The following is a 20,469-nucleotide window of genomic DNA, read 5'->3' on the forward strand; positions in this document are numbered from 1 at the left end:
TCCTTTTCTTTCCTTTTCTTTCCTTTTCTTTCCTTTTTTTTTCCTTTCCTTTCCTTTCCTTTCCTTTCCTTCCTTTCCTTTCCTTTCCTTTCCTTTCCTCTTCCTTTCCTTTCCTTTCCTTTCCTTTCCTTTCCTTTCCTTTCCTTTCCTTTCCTTTCCTTTCCTTTCCTTTCCTTTCCTTTCCTTTCCTTTCCTTTCCTTTCCTTTCCTTTTCCTTTCCTTTCCTTTCCTTTCTTTTCTTTTCTTCTTCTTGAGCAGCCTAACTGTTACTCTGGTATTGAAGCAGTTATCATTGCTAAGTATTTCATAATGCATCTTTCTTTTAGTGCTTGGCAGGTCTGGGAGGAACCTTGGGGGATTTAAAAGGTGGTGCCTCTGGAAAGGGCATTCTCCAGTGGGAGAATGGAGGGGCTAACCACTCATTTTAGCACCAGGTATATATAATTGTCCTTTTGTGCAGAAGGGCAGAAGGATGGGTTCAGCTGCAGGTCCCTGTATGTCTGTGCCCCATGATATTGTCTTCACAAGCACATGCTGCTGCTGGGGGCTTTGAGCCATCCTGTAGAACAGAGACCACTGCTGGGCTCTGGGATCTGGTGGCAAGGGATATGTGGAGGTAGCCTGTGCAAACAGGAGCAGGTTGGAGGGTGCTTGCCAGGTCTGGGCATGTCCTTGCCAGGACTCCAGCTGTGCCCCAAAAGATGGGAGGATTCCTGTCTGACCCGAGCTGAGTGTTTTCAGGAGCAGGACAGGTGAACAACCAAACATTAGTGAATGTGGCAGTGTGGCTGCCCATGGCTGAGGGCTCCTCCACAGAAATAGAAGGAGCTTTCTTTGCATACATATATATATATATATATATGCACATATATATATATATTTCTTTTTTTATTACTTCAGTGTTAGGAGCTGGAGAAAAGGTCCTGTCTAATGAGTGAGTCAGTGTATGTTGGCTGTGTTGGGTTACTGGGTATTTTTAGATGCTGGAAGCTCTCCTTGAGAGAGTAACAGGCCCCGACTGCTGGGTGGATCTGGTTTCAAGCGGGGTGGGATCAGTGCAGCAATGTGAAAGGCCACCCACAGGTAACGGACTGCTTGCCATAGAGAAAAGAGGGGAGCAAGTGAGCTCACCTGCCCTGGCTGCCTGAATCCAGAGGAGCTCTGCAACGCCATGCAGTGGAGGAGCTACCCAGTGTACCTCAAACAAGCAGCAACCACCTCTTGCAGTTTTTGGAAACAGCCCATGGACCTCAGGAGCATGGCTTAGTTCATCCTCCAGCATGCTCTGACGGTGAATTATGTGATAGGAAGGCTGACACTCTGCTTCTCCACGGCAATCCTCCGTTCCGAGGAGACCTCTGGCGATGCTCTGGGAGCAGATCACTGCTGATGCTGAGCCCTGGAGCTGGGTAGCATCCTGGGTACCACCGTCATGGGGATGTCCCTCACAGCATACATGTGGGGACTCTTCTTTTGGATTTCTAAGTAAATCCACTGTCTAAGCCCAATAACTTTTTCACATGTAAATGAGATGAAGCTGTCTGTCAGCTGAAGTGGTTTTCCAGAGCAGATGCTGCTGCCTATCCACACTACAGAGTTGGGCTAATTACATTGCTTTACTTCAGCACTGCTCCAGACACAGAAATTATTAGGATTATGGAATAATTCAGGCTGAAAGGAACCTCAGGAGGTTATCTAGTCCAACCTCCTGGTGGAGCAGGCTGGAAAAGCACCCAGGATGCCCACAGCCTATGCCTTCAGCTTGTGGCAGATACATCTGGCCAGAGCAGCTAGGTACACTGGACCTAAAATTATTTCTCCAAACTTGGAAAAGGCATTTCCTAGGTCTTGGCTAAATGCTAACACGTTCACAAAATTTACATTTTTCCATAGCACCTACTTAGTGATAAAAACGTACATCAGCTTGTATTTCTCTATGAGAGTTTCTCAGATACCCACGGATTCCCAGTACTGGCCATCTCCAAGGCTGAGACAACAACCACAGTCGCCCCCTTCTACCACTCCTGTATGAGAGCTGGTTAGGTCAGCTTGGGATGCATTGTTTTTGTTTTTCATGGGGAAAAAAAAAAAAGAGAGAGAGAAAAAACAGTTTGGTAGACTACTAGAAAGTCTAATGGGATACGGTATATACTATCTTTCTGTTTTTCATTGCAGCACATAAGGACATAAAAACATATACAAATATGTGGATATAGAGATGAGTAGTTAAACAGGAGGCATTTGCTACAAGAAGTGCTGAATGAATATATTATCACAAGTGATCCAGACACTCACTTTCCAGCTTTGTCTGTACTGTTTACCAGCCACTTCGTGCCTCTCTGGTGCTGCGCTTTGTCCACGGGGATAACTAACATACTGCAAGTAAACACTGCTGCCTCCTCTGCTCCCTTTTCTTTCCTGTCCACATTTTACCCATGGGAGAAGAGCAGAGTCAGCTCCAGATGACACACAGTGAATAAACAAATCTATTTTAAAGAGAAGTTGTGCTGAGCAGGAGTGGCCTGTTCCTAAGTGCTTTGAAAACTGGCATCGTGTTCTTCCTACAAAGGCACTGAAGTACAAAGCTTTCTGTCCCTTGCAGTAACTATCCCCTTGTGCACACAGGCATTACAGCTTCTGGTCTGAGGCCATGTATATGAAAGCCCATGCACTAATGTGCCTTTTTCGTCTGGATGAGACCTCATTGCTGGCCAGCAGTCCAACACAATGCTTTGCAGCTGGGGGAGCTCATTAAATCTCATCCCATTAAATCTGTGGCACAATGCAATTGCTAGCAAGTTGCTCTGGTCTGTCTTGTGCTAATATCAGGCATAGCAACAGGGAACTGAGATGTATATCGAGATGGATTTATCCCCTGCTTGTGTTGCTGAAGCTCCAGCTTCAATTTCCAGCCCCTGGCAGAGCTGTGGCAGCCGCTGTGATGCTGCCCAGTGCCAGGACACTTCCCTGACAGCAAGCAGACAGAGTGGTCACACAGAGCTTCTGTTGTGGGATCAAATGGTAGATTCAGGTTAGAAACCACAGGAGGAACATGCTGCTCACAGAGGAGCCTGTCGGAGGGTGGTTAATCTGCTCCATCATCCCAGAGACTGTCCAGCCCTGAGGCAAGCCCTGACAGATCCCATCTCGATCCTAGGAAGTCTTCCACAAATGTGGGGGAGTGCAGGCCAACAACACTGAGGGCTGGAGCTCCACCTAGCCCCAGTGTCTGGTTTCCAGATCTGGTACCTTTGACTCAAGGAAGGCCAAACAGACCTTGAGTCACATTTCCAGACCGGCAGCCAATTCATTCCATAGGGCACGTTCCTTGGCCCCAGGTCTGCCTTGTTTAATGGCATAAGGACAGCAGCAGGGGAAGGTGGCAGCGCTAGCCAGTGCTGGTGGCTTCTGAAAATCCCATTGCTTCCTTCCCTTTTTGATCTTTTACTGGGCAAGGCAAACAGTTTTGACTTGCAGATTGCACATCTCTCCTCTGGATCGCTTGAGCCCAAATAATAACAGTTACAGGAAACCATATTTGCAGCCAGAGTCTGGCGTCTATGGACTGATATCCTGCCACGGAGCAGCAGGAGTGGAGCTACAGGAAAGCTAGATGGATTACCACCATTCCCCTTTGGCAATGGGGACTCAAATGTGCACTCACAAGTCAGGGTGTGTTTCAAAGGCTTGGAGGGTGGCGCTGTGCCAGCGCGCCAACACAGTGAGCTGCTACGACAGCTTGCGTGTGAGAGCTGCCCTGGGAGGAGGCTGGTTTCGATGTCAACCCCTCTCTTTGCAGACCTTTTGCACATGTGTGCATCTTTCTACACGCCTGTACTTCTGTTTGCACTTTGCACTTCCAAAGTGCAGGCACCTCACAAGTTCTCCGCTGCTTTCTGAGGGTGCAGCTTAGAGTGCTGTATTTGAAAATACCTGGTGGGGTTTACACAAAGTAGTGGATTTTTGCTCTGACCCTGTTCCTTGTTGTTTCTTGGTCATGTTTTCATGACTGGCTCGCCTTCCTGCTCACCTCCAGTCCTGTCCATGCTCAGCACAGCCGTTCTAGCAGTGTTTACATGAGCAGGACCCTGGGAGCTACGCTGCAGGGAAAAACAGGGAAACGTGATCATACAGAACTTTGAAATGTTGAGCTATGGATGAACCTTGTCCTGCCTAGGAACAGAAAATCCTTCCGATTTACCAGGTGGAACAAGGCAGGTTTCACACACCTGGTCTGCACCTCTGCAGCAGGTGGTGGCTGTGGGTTTGTTTCGGAGAATTGGGCACATTTTCGGCATATAACCTGCCACATTTTCCTCTGGTGACTGCTGCAAGGTGCCCCAAGTCTGTCCACCAACAAACGAGCTCTGTACTTTTGACATTCTCATTTTTAGAAAGAAACCTTACGAGCCTCCAAGGCTCGTACCAACGACGCTGTGTGGGGAGCAGACCCAGCCTCCGACATTTTGGCTTCTGGAGGGCACGGGCCCGGGGCCATTTTGGCTCCTGCCACGGCGAGCTGGCAGAGGCCGAGCCCCGCCGCCTCCCCCGACATGCCGGGGGTGCTCTGAGGGAGGCACCATGTCGCCATCTCCTCGGGCCGGGGAAAACCACCTTAACGCCGAGGCAGGAAGCCGCGGCGGGCACCCAATCAGGCCGGCCCGGCGAAGGGAGGGCCGCCGGGAGGCTGCCGGCGGGGAGGAGGAGGCCGGAGGCCGGTGTGAGGGCGGCAGCGCCGGGGTCCCCGGGCCGAGCTGCGGCCGATGGCCGAGGGCAGCCCCCCCGGCGCCGGGGCCGCCCCGGGCGGCGGAGGTGGCGGGGACCCGGCGGCCTCCTTGGGCGCCTCGGGCGGGCACGCAGGTACCGTGAGGCGAGGGGAGACCCCGCGGGGAGGCTGGGGGTGGCCGGGGGAGGCTGCTGGGGGCAGCCCCGGGGCAGGGCACGGGTTCCCCGCTCGGTACGGAGCTCCCTGCGCGGAGGATCTCTTTGCGTCGCTGAGGGTTGTAACCGCGTTTATCCCCCTTTTTATTTCCCCCTGGACCTAGCTGTCAGTGAATATGCCTCGGAAATTTCATGAAGGTGCTCTGAGGTACCTCACCGTAACCCTGTGCAGGGCACCAGAGCCTCCCGTGCCTCCCAGGGAGAGCTGTGGGAGATGCTGGGGAGCTCGGTGTCAGCCTCAGCATGTGCAGAGTTTTGGGGTTGGGGACGTACGTGCCTACCGCTGTTGTCTTTGGCTGTGCTCGGTGGCGGGCTTTGAGCACTCGTGTCACCTCTGCAGGTGTGTGTGGGATGGGGGCAACCCCTCGCCCCCCAGCTCCCCGCTCTCAGCACCCGCAGGGATGCTGGTGGCTTCTCCCAGCAAGGCAGACTCTCCCCCAGCCCCCTGGTAGCCCTGTGGCCACCTGGGAGCCTCGCCGAGGCTCTCCAACACCTGCCTCCCCCAGCAGCCTCTTGCCAGGACTCAACCCAGCTCCCCTCTCTCCAGCGCAGGTCGTAATCTCAAGGAGTGGCTGCGGGAGCAGTTCTGCGACCACCCCATCGAGCACTGTGAGGACACGCGGCTGCACGACGCAGCCTACGTCGGGGACTTGCCCACGCTCAAGAGCTTGCTGCAAGAGGAGAGCTTCCAAAGGTGAGGGGTGCTTCTCCCACTCTAGTGGCTTGCCACATAGTACCTGGCTTTGGATATCCTTCTGGGACCAAGGGGAAGCTAGGTGCGAGGTCTGACTTAAAGCCGCTCTGAAGATTTTGGCTAATGACTCCTAAGTCCCATGGGGCTGCCCACCCCACACCATCCCCCCCCTTTTCCCCACAGCCTGCTTCTCGTTTCCAGACCTTTCCTGCTGGTAGAAGTGCCCTGCTCCATTTTTACAGGAGATGTGTCTGGTGGGAGGCTGCTCTGCTCACCCTTGAAATCATCGCTGTCGGTCTCCCAGGAGGCAAATCTCAAGCCAGTTTGTGAGTGTGCAGCGTCCACGCACAAACCCTTTTCAGATCATGATGGAAATGCAATACCTTGAAAATAGGAGTCTACATATAATGGGAAAAACATACAAAAAGGATTACAATCAAATATAAACCTGAAACACCCTATGTTACAAAATCTGCCCAGTGCTAAGTCTGTGACCGTGGGGATAGTTAATTAATTTTCCTGCACCGTGGAGAAAACTGCTTAGAGTGCAAAATGTCTACTAGCCTTAAAAAACGTAATTTCAGCAAAAATGAGAATGAGCTAGACCCGCCTTCTGCCACCTAGGCAGAAGACCACTCTTTGGTCCCCTGGTCTGAGGTTTTGCGTTATTTTTGTACCCTGCTATGTGGTAACCCTATTGAGCAGGGCCAGGCAGCCCTCTAAGGTCACAAGCTGAACCTGGCATCCTTCCTTGCAGGAAAAAGCAAAGTTTGGCAGAACCTGCGGTGTCATCACACAGGTGGTGGAATGCACAGAGAAGTGACTTTTTTGAATCTGGTAGTAGGTATGGGGTGGAGATTCCCAAACCTGCAGGGATTAAAGGGATTAAATCTTTATCAAAAGACTTCACAACTGAGGGCCTGATGCAAGGTTTATATTATTCCTCTTCCTAAAACATGATTGAACAAAAACATTGTGGCATTGCTCTCCTAGCAAATTGCCTTAACTGCAGTGTATGAAAGCTGCTTTGTCCTGTACCAATTACACGGGCTGGCGTGGAGTGAGCTAGAAGAGCAAATCCACTGCTGTGCCGGCTAAAGGGCACTTCTGCCTGCCTGTGCTGGCCTTAAAGAAATCCCTTCCTCTCTGCATGGTGCTTCTCTGTTGAACAGAGACTTGCAGAGAAATGGGGACTGAGTCTGGATATTTATGAGATTTATAGGGCTAGCCTGAAATTTGGATGAGTATGACAAGTAGTACAGGTGATTTCAGAGGGGATCCTAGCAGCCTCCAACCAGAGCCATGTCTTGTATAAATTGAAAAAAGCTCTTCTGCCAGTGTGGCTGTCTAACAAGGATGCTAATGGTCTATTTATGCTGTTCTGTTTATCACGGCTGCCCCTCCAAGCTAGCTCCTTCCTGGCAGGGCTGTGCTTGCGCTGTGCTGAGCTTCCCTGGATTTGCATTTATGTCATCCCATGGTGCCAGGCTGAGCACGTGGATGTACCAGCAGAGGGATACAGATGCCTGCGTTTTCAAGCATTTCTCTGCTCCTCCTGTGTCCTCTTTCTGTTTCCCTGCTGCTTTGACAACCTTCTGCCACTTTTGGAGCAGCTTGAATTAAACCTTTGTAGTCCCCTGTTCGGTCACTTCTGATCTGGGACATCTCCCTTTACGAAGGGAAAAGGGGGTTGGGGGTTTTTGGGAGCATTTTGGTGACCGGGAGCTTTCTATTACCCTATGCTTCTCCCACCCACGCCAGCCGGATCAACGAGAAGTCAGTGTGGTGCTGCGGCTGGCTGCCCTGCACGCCGCTGCGCATCGCTGCCACCGCCGGCCATGGCCCCTGCGTCGACTTCCTCCTGCGCAAAGGGGCTGAGATCGACCTGGTGGACGTCAAGGGGCAGACCGCTCTCTACGTGGCTGTGGTCAACGGGCACCTCGAGTGTGCCAAGATCCTCCTGGAAGCAGGGGCTGACCCCAATGGCAGCCGGCACCACCGCAGCACCCCCGTTTACCACGCGGCGCGTGTGGGCCGGGCAGACATCCTCCGGGAGCTGATCAGGTGAGAAGTGGGTGCAGGCTGGGGATGGTCCTGGTGGGGAAAGGAATGGTTCTAACTTCCATTTCTTCCTCCCCGTGGGATCTTTGGAGCATCCGTTCCCTCTTCGCATGCCTGGTGCCTCCATAGGCCTGGCCAAGCTGGCTGAGAGGGGCCACTGATGGGCAGGAGGGAGAATGCAGAAGTTCCCAGCGAGTGTCTCAGAGCCAAATCTTGCAAAGCATCTTTCCCCCCAGCCTTCATCTTGACTGTCTGCTTGCTGCTACTCCCCCGTGGCCAGCTCCACGCCCTGTTGCTCAGCCCCACCTGGCTGAATTTACGAGTGAGGTGGATCACCCACCCAACCGAAAATTGTTCAGAAATGCATCCTTCTTTTGCTTATTCCTGCTGCTGTGAACATTTTCTGTCCTAGGGAGGAGAGGTGCTTGTTACCAGCACAGTCTGTTCTCGTGCACCAGCAGTGAGTGGGCTCAGGGTCGAGCAGTAGGCTGTGTGAACTTGAGTTTCTTCCTCTGTGGCGTGCCATGATGCGTGCTTTCTTCTAAATTGGAAGCTGTTTTATATAAGGGGTTGTGCTGAGCAACTATACGAGCCTTTGATGCCAAATAAGAGTGGATTATAGGCGGGAAATACAGGTTGTAGAAAGGAGTAATAAAAGTTTAGAAAAAGTAGAAAGTTTATTTGGATTCACAGAGAAACACTCTCCAAGGAACCCCTTCAATGACTGTAGCTGCTAGAAAATAACAATGGAAAGGACTTTTGCTGATGAGGAAATTAATTTTCACACAAGTGCAGCTCTAAGGATGCTGGCAAGCAGAAAGAAGGGGAGACCAGCCCCTTCCTTGCTCCTTTTTGTGCAAGCTGAGAGAATGACGTCCCCATCGCCCCATGCTTGTTGGTACAGGGTTCAGCATACATGCTGCATTCCCCAGAATCTCCCCTGATATCCGCTGAGGCAGGGTGAAATGTAGCAAATGGTATTTCAGCACATGGAGAGCTGATGCACTGATTTATGTGTCTACTCCTTGGGATACCTTGCCAGCAATATTAAAAGCAAGATTTTGGAAAACTTTCAGGATTAAAAATTAACTGGAGTTTGTCCAATATCTTTTTATTAGACGATGTCTCTCCCAAGGCTGCTAAGCTAATACCAAATTGTCAGATTGCCCAAAATTTCAAATATCTTGGAGTACGGATTTCACAGATCTGTTCAGAGTTGCTTACTTTAAAATGCAGTCTTATGTTACAAAGCTCACTCAGAGATTTTCAAAATGTTGATCTAAAGGACTTGGCAGGGGGAATGCAGTGAGGAAGACACTTATGCTGAGATACAAGGAAATCTCTCGGAATATTCTGCTTGAGAGAGTCTCAGTGTTCCGAAAAGAAAGCCCAACCCAGTCAGGCTTGCTGCAGGTGTCTAAACATCACCTGGTTCATTTTTTATAATCATATGGCAGCACAATGGGGATTCCTGAGCCCTACCGCAATTGCTGAAACAGCTAACCAAGCAGTAGGTGAAACTGTATCCATTAATAGTAAATACACGCGGAGGTAGGGAATGGTGATCTATTTTGTAAGACGACTGGCGGAAATATTTACGGTTATATTTCCAGGGTATAGATTACTTTCCCAACAGCTTGTTATGTGATCATGCTGTGATGGCATTGGACTGCAGCGCAACCGAGGGCTGACCCAGTGTACGGAGGATGAGAGGATGCTTTTGCCACACTAAAAGCAGTGAAAAGAGATCTGACAAATCATGCCAGTGCCTCAGACAGGTACACAGCTCTAATAAAAGCAGCATTGCTTGCTTTGCTTGGAAATGGGGGTTTCTACAGATAATTTTGGCATCAACAATTAACAGAAAAGCAGAGGACTGAAGTGAGGGGCTATCTGCTGCCCGGTGAGAACCGTGGCCGTAGGAGGCAGTGGCGGCCGCATGACCCTCCTGTGAAAGTTCCCTAGCAGCACATCTGATTCTGTTCAAATGCTTGTGTAGCCCAATTTTAAGAGGTTTCTTTAGCTACAGGGAACACATGCAATTGCCTGTGGAGAGCAGACACCTTTTCTCATTTACTCAATGAATATGAAGTGATGCAAATTCAGCAAAGTGCTGTGAAAGTCTCCAGAAGGTGGAAAATGTCCCCTGAGCGTGCAGCAAGCGCCAGGCCAGCTGCCTGGCCTGGGGAGCAAAGCTTGGTCCTGTGGCTGGTGCGAGGACCAGCCTGCACTCAGCAGTGTCAATTCCTGCCTCGCCACAGCCTTCCCTTGCTTTTTTTCACCCCACAGGTCTCCGGAGATCTTAGCCTAGATGTCCTTGCTTGAGAAATCCTGTGCATTGGGGTAAAAATACACTGCGTGCCATTTGCAGCTCTTAGACAAGTTTCCTCAGCCCCTGTTCTACGTGTGCTTAATTTAAATGAGACTATTCCTGTCCTCTGACTTGAAGCCCTTGCTTAAGTGTTTACTGGAGAGGGACCAACCCCTACTGGGTTCAGAAAGAGTCGTGCTTGCAGTGAGGAAGAATTTGTCCCCAGGTGGTTTCCTTATTTGTTTTATTAACTGCAGGAAGGAATATTATGTGATATCTACAAAGACAGAAAAATCTAGTTCTCTGAATACGTGGCTTGCAATTTTGGGAGAGGGGCTGGCGGGTGAAGGAATGGTTTGTTCCTGTGTGGGGAAGGGACAGGACTTGATCCGTAATGCTGCAATTAAAACCAGCTACTCCTTAGGGGATTGTGTTGTCTTCCTCCTTGCTCCAGTCCAAGCTGCACGTGAAGCAGATGGAGTTACAGTGTCCCCACTGCTTGGGTGTTACCCACCCTGGGCGGAATAAAGGCTTACTTCTGCTCTCTCTTCTTTGTGCAGCGTTACCATTTTTCAAATTCCATGCTTTTCTAGAGAGCAGCACTTGGCCTTCTTGCTCCCATTTTCTTGGCTGTATTCTTCACTTTCTCCTAAAACAAAAAAATAAAAAGAACCAAAGGCAGTAAGCCTTGTTTTCTGCTCTGTCAAAGGTAGTGCCTCCTGTACTTCCTGAGAAGAGGTAGGCCGTGGCTGCTGCTTCTGTTTCATGATGCTGCTGATTTCCATTGAGCAGGGCTTCAGCTTGCTCCCTGGTTTAATCTGGTGTAAAATATTAAAATTTAAAATTTATGTTAAATGTAAAAGTTTAATCTGGTGTGAAATACGACCTGTGAGTTGAATGGCACAGGATGCATGGGGAGAGCGGGAGGTCTGACGCAATTATTTTGTATTTTTCCAGTTTCCTACGTGCTCAGAATTGGCAGGTATGTCCCTTCAGCTGAGATTAACACTGGCTGAATCTCTCTTTCCCTCTGTGTTGGGATTTCTAATGGGATTTCAGCCATCCAAGTTCCTTCGGGAGCGGGATTTTGTCATACATGTTTCACCATTGAGCACTGATTTGTTTCCATTTCCCTGCTGTTTGTGACAGTCAGATCAATCGCTTGTATTGCTTTTTGGCCTGTGTTATCCTGGTGGGGAAGTTATTTCACTGCATCTCTTCCACTGAGTCATTTGGAAGCATCTCCTGCTTCCCAGCCAGCCCCTCAGCATCCAGCATTACGTGCTGCTGGCTCCGGGCTGAGCTTGGCACGTCCTTCGGGAGGGCAAGAAAAGGTGTCCCTCAGCTGCTCCTCTTCAGCCCTGAGCCTGTGCTGGTGCTGGCAGAGGAACAGCTTTATTCTTGAAGATCAGACCATGCTGGACACTGCATCCCTGCTCCAACCTCTCCCTGCCTGTCCCTGGGAGGGAGGCATGACGAAAAGCTTCCCTCAAATTAACTGTGAAGGTAAACGGGTGAAGCTGCATTAAATCCACCTGCAGACACCCTTCTTCAGAACCACTGTGGCCTTCATCTGATTTTATCTTGCTTGGTGTGTCAGTGAACGACAGAACACTTGCCAGACCCTTCTGAGGGCAGGTGTGGGTGCCCCTGTGCCCTGTGGTGGTGGTGGCGTTGTCCAAAGGGTCTCTCCTCTCCCACCCAGGTACGGCGCAGACGTGGACGTGAACCACCACCTGGCTTCTCGGGTCTCCAGCCTCTCCTTGCGGCCCCTCACCACGCTGGTGGTGTGCCCGCTGTACATCAGCGCCGCCTACCACAACCTGCAGTGCTTCAGGCTGCTCCTCCAGGCCGGAGCCAACCCCGATTTTAATTGCTGCGGCCCCATCAACATCCAGGGCTTCTCCCGGGGCTCCCCCGTGTGCGTGATGGACGCCGTCCTGCGGCACGGCTGCGACGCGGCGTTCATCCACCTCCTGATTGACTTTGGAGCCAACCTGAACCTGGTCAAAGTGGAGGCCTTGGAATTCGACTCCACGGGAAGGGTCAAAGTGAACCCTGAGGCTCTGCAGGTCTTCAAAGAAGCACGGGGTAAGTCAGTGGCTTTGGCTTACTGCAGCGACTGGTTTTGTCTAGCTCTGGACTCAGGAGAATGTCTTGGAGAGTTTATTTGGTGGTTAGGAGCTGTTAAGGTGGGTAGGGTGTGCTGGGTGCCAGGGATATGTTTTTACTGGTGTGTTCTGTGCTTGGTGGCCGTATCTGCCTAGACACCAGCTCGAGTGCCTGTTGGCACTCTTGCTGACTTGAACGAATGGATTCCCCCTAACAAAGCAGATAGCAGGACCTGGGGTGGGTGAGTGTTGTCACCCTCTTCTGCGTCTGTTTGTTCAGCTGCCCTTAGCCAGCTGCAAAAGGTCCCGTGGGCAGGTTATACCCAGCTTAAAAGCATAGAGCAATTCAAGCACACACACAAAAAGATAGCTTGGATTTAACAAGCGGTGAAGCCAGGTGTTACTGACCTCACCAGGCCTTGTACAGCTCCTCAGTGGATCCTCAGTGTTGCTGAGCTGCTGCCTGCCTCAGGCTCTGTCTGCTGGCACTCACAGCTCACCCCAATGGCCTCATAGTTCCCTGTGAGCCCCTAGCTAGGCTCCCTCTTTCCTTCCTGGTGCATTTTGTACATTCGCACAGTGTTTTCCCTCTTGAGTCCTTGAGCTGCCAGTGAACCCAGTCTCTTTAGCCCAACCTCTGACCACAATTTTACCTTTTTAAAATCTCTCTCCCAGCTCTTTTCCATTGCCGGTGGTATCCTCAGCTGCCCGAGGCAAGGTTAGGCAGCGGGGTGGTGTCAGGGCAGGGCTTTCGGTCTGAGGACCACAGCCAGGTTATGGCATATCCAGTCAGACCCAGGTCTCCAGCACCATGCAGATGTATCCTCACGATTCTCAGGTGACCCTGTGCTCAAGGGGTAGTTGTGTCTGGGCAGGCTGCTTGGGAAGTAAAGATGCAATGGTGGTAGCAGATGGAAAGAGGGAGCTTAGACGGTGGTGGAAAATGGTGGAAAAAGGTGGTTTTTTAGAATTTAACGCCCTCTGGGAAGCAAATGAGTTACAGAAGAAAGCCAGAGCCACAAGCCCAAACATGCCTAAATTTACCTGCTGTTTATTTCTTTTTATAACAAAAGCAGCATCACTTCAGCATGTACCCTGCTTCCAGCAATGGCAGCACCTCGTAAAACCACCAGGCTCAGCTGGTGAAGGCCAGGGCTTTGCACCAGGGTCGGAAGTGGGGTTTCACTCTTGCACTCCAGACCAGAGAAATTGGGAAGGGATCCAGGATGTGGGATACAACCCCCAGACCCCAACCCCAAAGTTATTCAACGTTGCACATGCCTGGTTTTTAAACCTGCCTTTTGACTTTTGCTGAGAGGAGATGTGAGGACGGAGCAGGTGGTTTCCGTTAGGCCTGGGTTTAGGAGGCAGAAGGGACTCCTTGGGGGGAACGTGCAGGGTCATGGAGGGAAGCCTTGGAGGTCCAGTTCCTGAATCAACACAGACATCCCCGTCCTCTTGTCCCTGAAGAGCTCTCAGTGAACCCAGTGGAAGCCATCAAAGGAAATTCGGGATAAGGCCTGAGCTGACCATCAATGCTGTTGATTCCCAGGGGTCGGTTTAGTGCAAAAAGAAAGTCCCCATCTTTTAACAATGACGCAATTAGTACAAAGCCTCCCACAGCCTTGCTTGGTGCGGGTTGGGCAGTGATCTCTTGAACCTCCTGTGGTGCCACAGCCCCACGCAGCTGCCACCTTGCCCTTCCAAACTGCCCACATAGCAGCTGTGATCGCTCCAAATCCTTGTCCGAAAGGTTTGACCTCCATGCAGGGAGGATTTGTGCATGCTCGGCTCTCCCGCACCACCCTCAGGTTGCTGTGCAGGACGTGGCCTCAGCGTTTGGAAGGGGTCAGTGGCTCCCCCGCTGCCAGCCGGAGCTCAGCACGATGTGCACGCTGTTACCTCTCCCTCTTCCACTCCCTGTCCCTCAACAGTTCTTCTGCTTTCTTTCTTGCAGGCCGCGCCCGGAGCCTGTTGTCTCTCTGCCGCATAGCTGTACGGAGAATACTTGGCAAATCTCGTCTGGATCTGATCCATATCCTTCCAGTCCCAGACCCCATTAAACAATTTTTACTTCACGAACACAGTTAAAGGGCAACTGGCTGCTTTCTGGGACAGTTTGGTTTGCGAAACGAGTGAGCTGATAAAGCCAGGTGCCAATCCTAGCCCTACCCCCGCAGAGAAATACTGGTTTGCTCATGGGGTGCACACAATTCCCTGCCCCTGTGATTTTCCCCTTCAAATTTGGGGTGCGGTGGTTTTGTGTGTCTGTACTCAAGCTACCAGTTCTTTAACTGGTGATCTGTTGTTTGCGGCTGGTTGGGCAAAGAGGCCAGTAAGTGTGTGTGGCTGGTACATGAGCAAACACAGTATATCCTGTAGCTGTTAGCATATGTCTGTTGTGATGACTCTACCTCTGTTATTGCTCCGTGTTACACACACCCTGGGTCTCAGAGGCACTTCTGCGTGGCAAATGTGTCTGTACTTGAGCCTTTCATCTTCCTGTAGCGTGCAAGGGAGTCTCTCCTTGCCTCAGTGCCAGTGCTGGTTTACAACAGCACCATTCTCTTTCTGCTGTCAGTACCTGGCCTCTCTCTTACCTACGGAGTTTGTGGTTGCTGCTGTAAAAGTGGGTGTATTTTCTTCTTTCCTCCTCTGGTGTGAAATGCATCAAGTTTCCTGTCCAGTGGCTGCGCGTTACTTGGAGAATTGTATCCGTGTCTCTGCGTGCTGCAAGGTAGCTGCTGACTTGGCTTTCTTCCTGTAGAGGCCCCATCGCACAGATGGGAGAGTAGCAGAACATGTAATCCCATCCCCTCCGAGCTGTTTCGACAGACCACCAGATCTGCTGTGGCATCTTGGCTCTCCCTGCAGCACTGTGATGGACGAGGCAAGGGTTGGCCAGTCCTCCTCCCGACGGCCTAGGACTGGGCCAAGTCTCAGGACCGCTGCTGTAGCATAAAAGAGAAGATGTGGAGAGAAGAGGAAACGTTATTTTCACCCATGGAAACTGAGAGCTGCATGGCCCATTTTGGGGCGATGGGATCCCTGTGGTTCAGTCACCGCTGCGGTGCTGCAGGGGCAAGGACTGGGATACTCAGGTGAAGCCAGAATGTGAACCTGAAAGATTTCTGGGGTACTTTTTGGAAATGTAATGGCCAAACTCACCTTCTGGTCACTGTAAGTGGGTTTGAATATTTGGGAGTGACCAGGAGCAACAGTGGAGGGGTTGCTAAATTAAACTGTTGTGCTGCTAGTGGTTGGTGCAATGCCTGTGAATGTATCTGTGTGATTATGAACAAAAAGACACCCAAAATTCTCTCTGGACTTCCTGCTTGCAATATTGCAGTGATGATGATGTTACTGAAGGGCCAGTAAAGTAGGTGACAATGCAGAGCACGCAGAAATAGAAATTCCTACCTGCCTTTTACTCCAGATGCCAGTGGCAGCGTGACCAGACAGCACCCTCCCAAATCCACCTAATGGGCATTTTTGTTTGCATCCTGATTCTGTCAGCACTGCAGAGAAGGGAGAAGAAAGGACTTCTATCAGGGAGTTAGTAGGCAGTGAGCTTCTGAATGCAGTGTTGCATCTGGCAGAGCTTTGACCAGGCTCCTTTGATTTCTGGTGCCCTTACGCTGCCATTTTCCCTCGTGTCACAAGCTCACGGAACAGTGTCAATCTGCGAGGAGCTGACGGTCTTTCTGGGTGTCTTGGGGTCAGCCAGCTCCTTAGAGGTCGAGACATAGTCATTGTAGAGTAAACATTTTCACAATAGCAGCTTTTAGAAGGGCAGAGATGAGATGGTCCCTCCTGGGTGAAAGCCCAGGCAGCAAGTGGTACTTGCTTCAACTTTTCTGATCCAAGATTTTCTAGTCCTCACGTTACGAACTGCTTTTTTGGACTGTGTTTCTCTGCCAAATGTTCTTTCCATGCCCATGGAGTTGCCAAGGGTATTTTTTTAGAAGTAATATAGATGTTGGTGATTTATTTCTTGTATGGTATTGGGGAACTGTTGTTGAGAACTGGGTTAAGCATGGGGTGATAGTGACAGCAGGACAGGCCCTCTTGGGAATGGGATCCCTCTCCAGCCGCTCTTCTCCTTGACCCTCTGTGGTAACAGGGAGGTGGGTTTGTTTAAGCTGCTTTGCATTTTGGCAGTTTCAGATGCCTTTGGGTAAATCTGGTTATCCTGGCTCTGTGGGAGTGGATCCTCAAGGCCACCCCACAGACTGAGCACTGAGCCCCACAGTGCCCGCGCTCCCTTCCCACCTGTGCTGGCCTCTCCCTTACAGGCCCATGAAGGGACACTTAGAAAGTTGTCTTCTGTAGAGCTTCCACCAGCAGCGTCTTACCCTGGATGAGTGCTCTGCTTTTAGATGCTCTTTGAATTGCTTCACACTTCAGACCAGCTGCTGAGGGAGGAGGGGGTGAGTTGCATATCTTTTAGTTGGGTATATCTGCTTTCAAATACCTGAAGAAATTTCGAGCAGGAAAGTGAAAGGTGAATAGGGTTTGACGCTCGTTTATGAGATACTTTTTTTCCAGAGGCATCGATGAATGCAAACTCACAGCTCAGTTTCTGGTCCCCCCCCCGGGATATGTTTATGGTGGAGTTTGATAAGCAGCAGTGGACTTTTTGTGTATATTTTTATTATCTGCTGGAGAACATGTGCCTTTCCAAGATGCTTTCAGAGAAGGAGGAAGGACAGGGGAAAAAACTGGAATCTCTGTTTCCTGTTATTTCTGTTCCATGACCAGGCTTGGAAGGGCAGCCAGTGTCCATCTGGCCCCTTACATTGCTCTGCTCATTGATTTTAGGACAAGGTGGCAAAATTTTCATTACTGGGCACTGTTGAGAAAAGGCTGAAGTGTGATGGCTACACTCAGTGCTCAGATACTTTCAGAACCCTCATCAGATATTAATGGCAAGGATATGTAGCAGTGGGCATGCTTTCAAGGTGAGAAGGCAGCAGTGTTGCATTGTTTCCTTTTCAGGCTTGCAGATGGTTTAGGTTTTCACCGTACTGGGGGCCAGGGCAGCCCATGAGCATGTTGCCTGAGAGTTGTGTGCTTGCTTTATAGAAGTGTTAACATGCCTAAAAGATGCAAACAGGTTGTAAAGCCTCTTGTCACCTTGCTGGTGGAACCGTAATGTTTTGCAGGAGCACGGACCGAGCGTACTCTCTAGCTCCAGTGTATAGAGGCAGAAAACGAGGGAGGTTGTCCTGAGAAAATGCCATGGCAACAGCTTCTTTGGGTTGACTTTTTCCCCCTCTGGTTTTCACTTGTTCACGTAGTTTTGCAAACCAATCACACGTCAGTGCCTTTTGGGAGAAGGTAGTAGGATGGAAGTGGAAGGCATACGTCCCTCTGGGGAAATCTGGCTCCATCTGGAATGAGCTGCAGAGAAATGCCAGAATGCGTGGCAGAGAGTGGCCCAAGGAGATTTGGGGAATTTAGCTGCTACAGGCGTGATCATTCGGTGCCCGATGTAGCTGCAGTATGTAGTTAGAGCTAAGCCTCTGCAGATCACCTGTTACAATTTTCGTTGCCTTCAGTTTTTGATCCACTGACTGTTTTGTACTTGATTGACACTGTCCTACAGCATTCTTGTGGATAGCCAGCCAGTGACACCCTACCCAGGCCAGCAGTTGTAGCCATATCTCTGTGCTCCCCCCCAGAACCGTGACTCCCATGTGAGTTAAAATGAGAAAAGCTCTCTTTCCATGGCAGAGTCAATATTTGGTACTGATGCGCTTCCTTTGTAGGTCCCATTGGTAAGCACAAGTCATGCTAGGGTGGGGACTTTGGCCTCAGTTAGTTTTCTGTTCTTTGTTTATAATTTGAGATACAGTGATCTTGATGCTCCAGCAGCGTGCTGAACTTTGTGCGTATGGGTAGTCCTTCTGACCTCAAATTTGAAGGACTACATGGGTCTTCAAATCCAACCAAGGTAGCATCCAAAGATTCCCCTGACCATGAATATCTCAAGCCCATGATCCACATGTCAAAGGAGGGTTCTCCCAACCCTATAGCAAACCAGCTTAAAGTTCCACAAGCACTTGGACATCAGTAGAATCAAAGCTTTGGAGGAATCAAGTCACAGGAGGCTTTTTGTGGGACTGCCCATCCATTGCCCATCTCAGCTGAGGGACTGTGCCTCCTGCAAAGGTTCCAGCCTTAAACCTGAGTGGTCTTTCCTTTTGGCTTGAGGGACTGAAGGGTGTCCAACTCAGTAGAACAACTCACATAATATTAAGCCAGAACTGTGGAAACTACTGTTGGAGTAGTCCTGGTGGACATTGGTTGCTGAGGCTACATAAACCCAGCTCTGCCTAAGTGAAATGGTTTAATACACAGAATATCTGGAAATTTCATTGTAGAGAGGTAATAATGAATCTCAAAATAGATTTATGAAGTTCCGTAGTGCCACAACCTTTCAACCTTTACCCTCTGACTGTCCTAGTCCTTTTAAACCCAAGAAACACTAGTCTTCCAGTATGGAATCTAAGTAATAATATGTGCATATTATATATCTTTGCACTATATAAATAGTGTTTATTTTTGCCTTAATTCAGACTTTACCATTTCCTCCTGTGTAGCAATGCGTTCTCTTTTGTAAAAGTATTCTTTTACATGCTGTCCATGAGGCGTGCTCAGATAACACAAATAACAGAACTGTGAAGTCACAGGTGGGAAATCAAACAGCTCTGCAGCGTACATCCCCTCATTTGAAGAATGCCTGTTACGTTTGTGCATAATATATAAAGTGTGCATTGTGTGGCCTTGCTGTAAGTAGGTGTGGGATGGGATGGGATGACAAGGGATGACATGAAAATGGTTAAAGAACCACAACAGATCTCGAATAAGCAAAGCAAATCCAAAGGAGCTTTTTTTCCTTGTGGGCTTTCTTCTTGTCTTTGTTGTATTAGGGGATTTTCAGAGTATGAAACACTGGTAGCTGGCGTGGTACTCAAATATAATTTCCTGCCATTCGGGAGTTTTGCAAACGGCAGAACAGCATTTATAGGGTTGATGTGTGTGTGTGTGTGTTTTTTCCATGCCCAGATTCAAGTAAAGCACTTTTTACACCAAAACCAGCCTTTGAGGTACAGCACCTCTTTAGCCGTTGTTGTTCCAGTGAAGCAAGCAGTGTAGGAACCTGCCTGGGATGGAGCAGAGGTGACAGCCAAGTGAGTCCTGCTTCAAGAAGCACCATTCGGTGGTCTGTTGCTTTTGCCTGGGATAGAATGGTTGTGCACAGCAGCAAGATTAGATCCAAGAGCAGACTGAAGGTCTCTGTGGTGGGCCTGGGTCTGTGTATAGCTAAATAAAGATGTTCCAGTGCAAGAGTATGGCTGTCTGCCTAGTCATTTACCTCGTCATGGGAAGGGGAAGTACTCCTGTATGCAGCAGAGAGCAGGGACTAGGATTGCAAAAGCCTGTTTTGTAGCCACTGGAGGGGGCCGGAGAACCGTGCTGCCTGCAAGTGGGTTACAGGCAAGCAGGCAGGGACCGGGCTGGGGTTTCCTGCACCTTTGTCACCCCTGGACAGTTTTCAGGAGAGATACGGCAACTAAATCTGAAGGTAAACTAACGTGAATGTGCAGAGGAGCTCGCTCTCTGGAGCCTCTCCCCACCAAATCCTCTTCCACAAGCTCACGCGGCACCCTGTGTCCCCACTGCTGCTCAGGGTAGCCCGCAGGTCTTGTTGTCCCACCTGGTCCTTCAAAACCAGCTGGAGAAGGCTCCGTAGACCTCTCATTCCTGCTTCTGCTTTCTTTGTATCCATCTCTGGAAACATAACTCCTCAGTTTGTCCTGGCACGGAAGTACTCTGAAGACAGTAAAATTCCTTAGTGTATTTTGATTCCTATAACTTTCATTTTTTCATTGGAAAAATCCCAATGAACTTGAGCATTGAGCATTTCTGATGGGTGCTCTGTTCCAGGGATTAGCAGCTGTAGTGCAGACTCTGTTCTGTACTCAGGTAGTAGGAAGAGCATTTTGGGCGCCTGAGGGTTTAGTTCCTGTAGCTATCTCCAATCAAAGATGCCAGTCTCTTTTTTAGGATTCCTGCTGTTTTCACTTGGGAAATGTTTTGTCCTAGCTAATGCCAGAATTTCCTCTAAAGGCAAAAAGAGAGTTTCTCCTAAATAGGAAGAAAACAAGTGATTTGTGATTATTGTGATGGTGAATCAAAACAAAGCAAAACAAACCCTAATGGGGGCTAACAAACACATCCAACCTTGGAATCGCTCTGGTTCAGAAGCGGCTCCTTCCTGCCTTCCAATGCTGAAGTCTCCCCCGACGAGGCTCACGTAGCACCGTCCCAACTGGGTGCCCGTG

General features: G+C 49.9%; 1 protein-coding gene across 2 annotated transcripts; it reads left to right on the forward strand.

Moving 5' to 3' along the window:
• Positions 1 to 4,703: 4,703 nt before the first annotated feature.
• Positions 4,704 to 19,467, forward strand: ASB1 (ankyrin repeat and SOCS box containing 1). Of its 2 annotated transcripts, XR_005821056.1 has the most exons (6): positions 4,704 to 4,860; positions 5,494 to 5,635; positions 7,397 to 7,699; positions 11,713 to 12,098; positions 14,076 to 16,548; positions 19,190 to 19,467. XR_005821056.1 is itself a non-coding variant. In XM_040561590.1 (5 exons), exons 1-5 carry the CDS (start codon positions 4,764 to 4,766, stop codon positions 14,207 to 14,209), a joined length of 1,062 nt encoding a protein of 353 aa, XP_040417524.1. In that variant the 5' UTR covers positions 4,704 to 4,763; the 3' UTR covers positions 14,210 to 19,467. The 2 variants fall into 2 exon arrangements, 1 of the variants encoding a protein (XP_040417524.1); XM_040561590.1 differs by having other exon boundaries at positions 14,076 to 19,467.
• Positions 19,468 to 20,469: the final 1,002 nt, after the last annotated feature.

The sequence above is a fragment of the Cygnus olor genome, chromosome 6, assembly GCF_009769625.2.
Source record: "Cygnus olor isolate bCygOlo1 chromosome 6, bCygOlo1.pri.v2, whole genome shotgun sequence".
In the NCBI taxonomy this organism is placed as follows: Eukaryota; Metazoa; Chordata; class Aves; order Anseriformes; family Anatidae; genus Cygnus; species Cygnus olor.

What these genes read in the sequence shown, in the direction of transcription:
- ASB1 (XM_040561590.1), top strand. Translation starts at nt 4,764, where the DNA reads ATGGCCGAGGGCAGCCCCCCCGGCGCCGGGGCCGCCCCGGGCGGCGGA. An exon ending in CGCCTCGGGCGGGCACGCAG is followed by an intron (nt 4,861 to 5,493) that starts GTACCGTGAGGC and finishes TCTCCAGCGCAG; the next exon opens with GTCGTAATCTCAAGGAGTGG. An exon ending in GGTCTTCAAAGAAGCACGGG is followed by an intron (nt 12,099 to 14,075) that starts GTAAGTCAGTGG and finishes TCTTTCTTGCAG; the next exon opens with GCCGCGCCCGGAGCCTGTTG.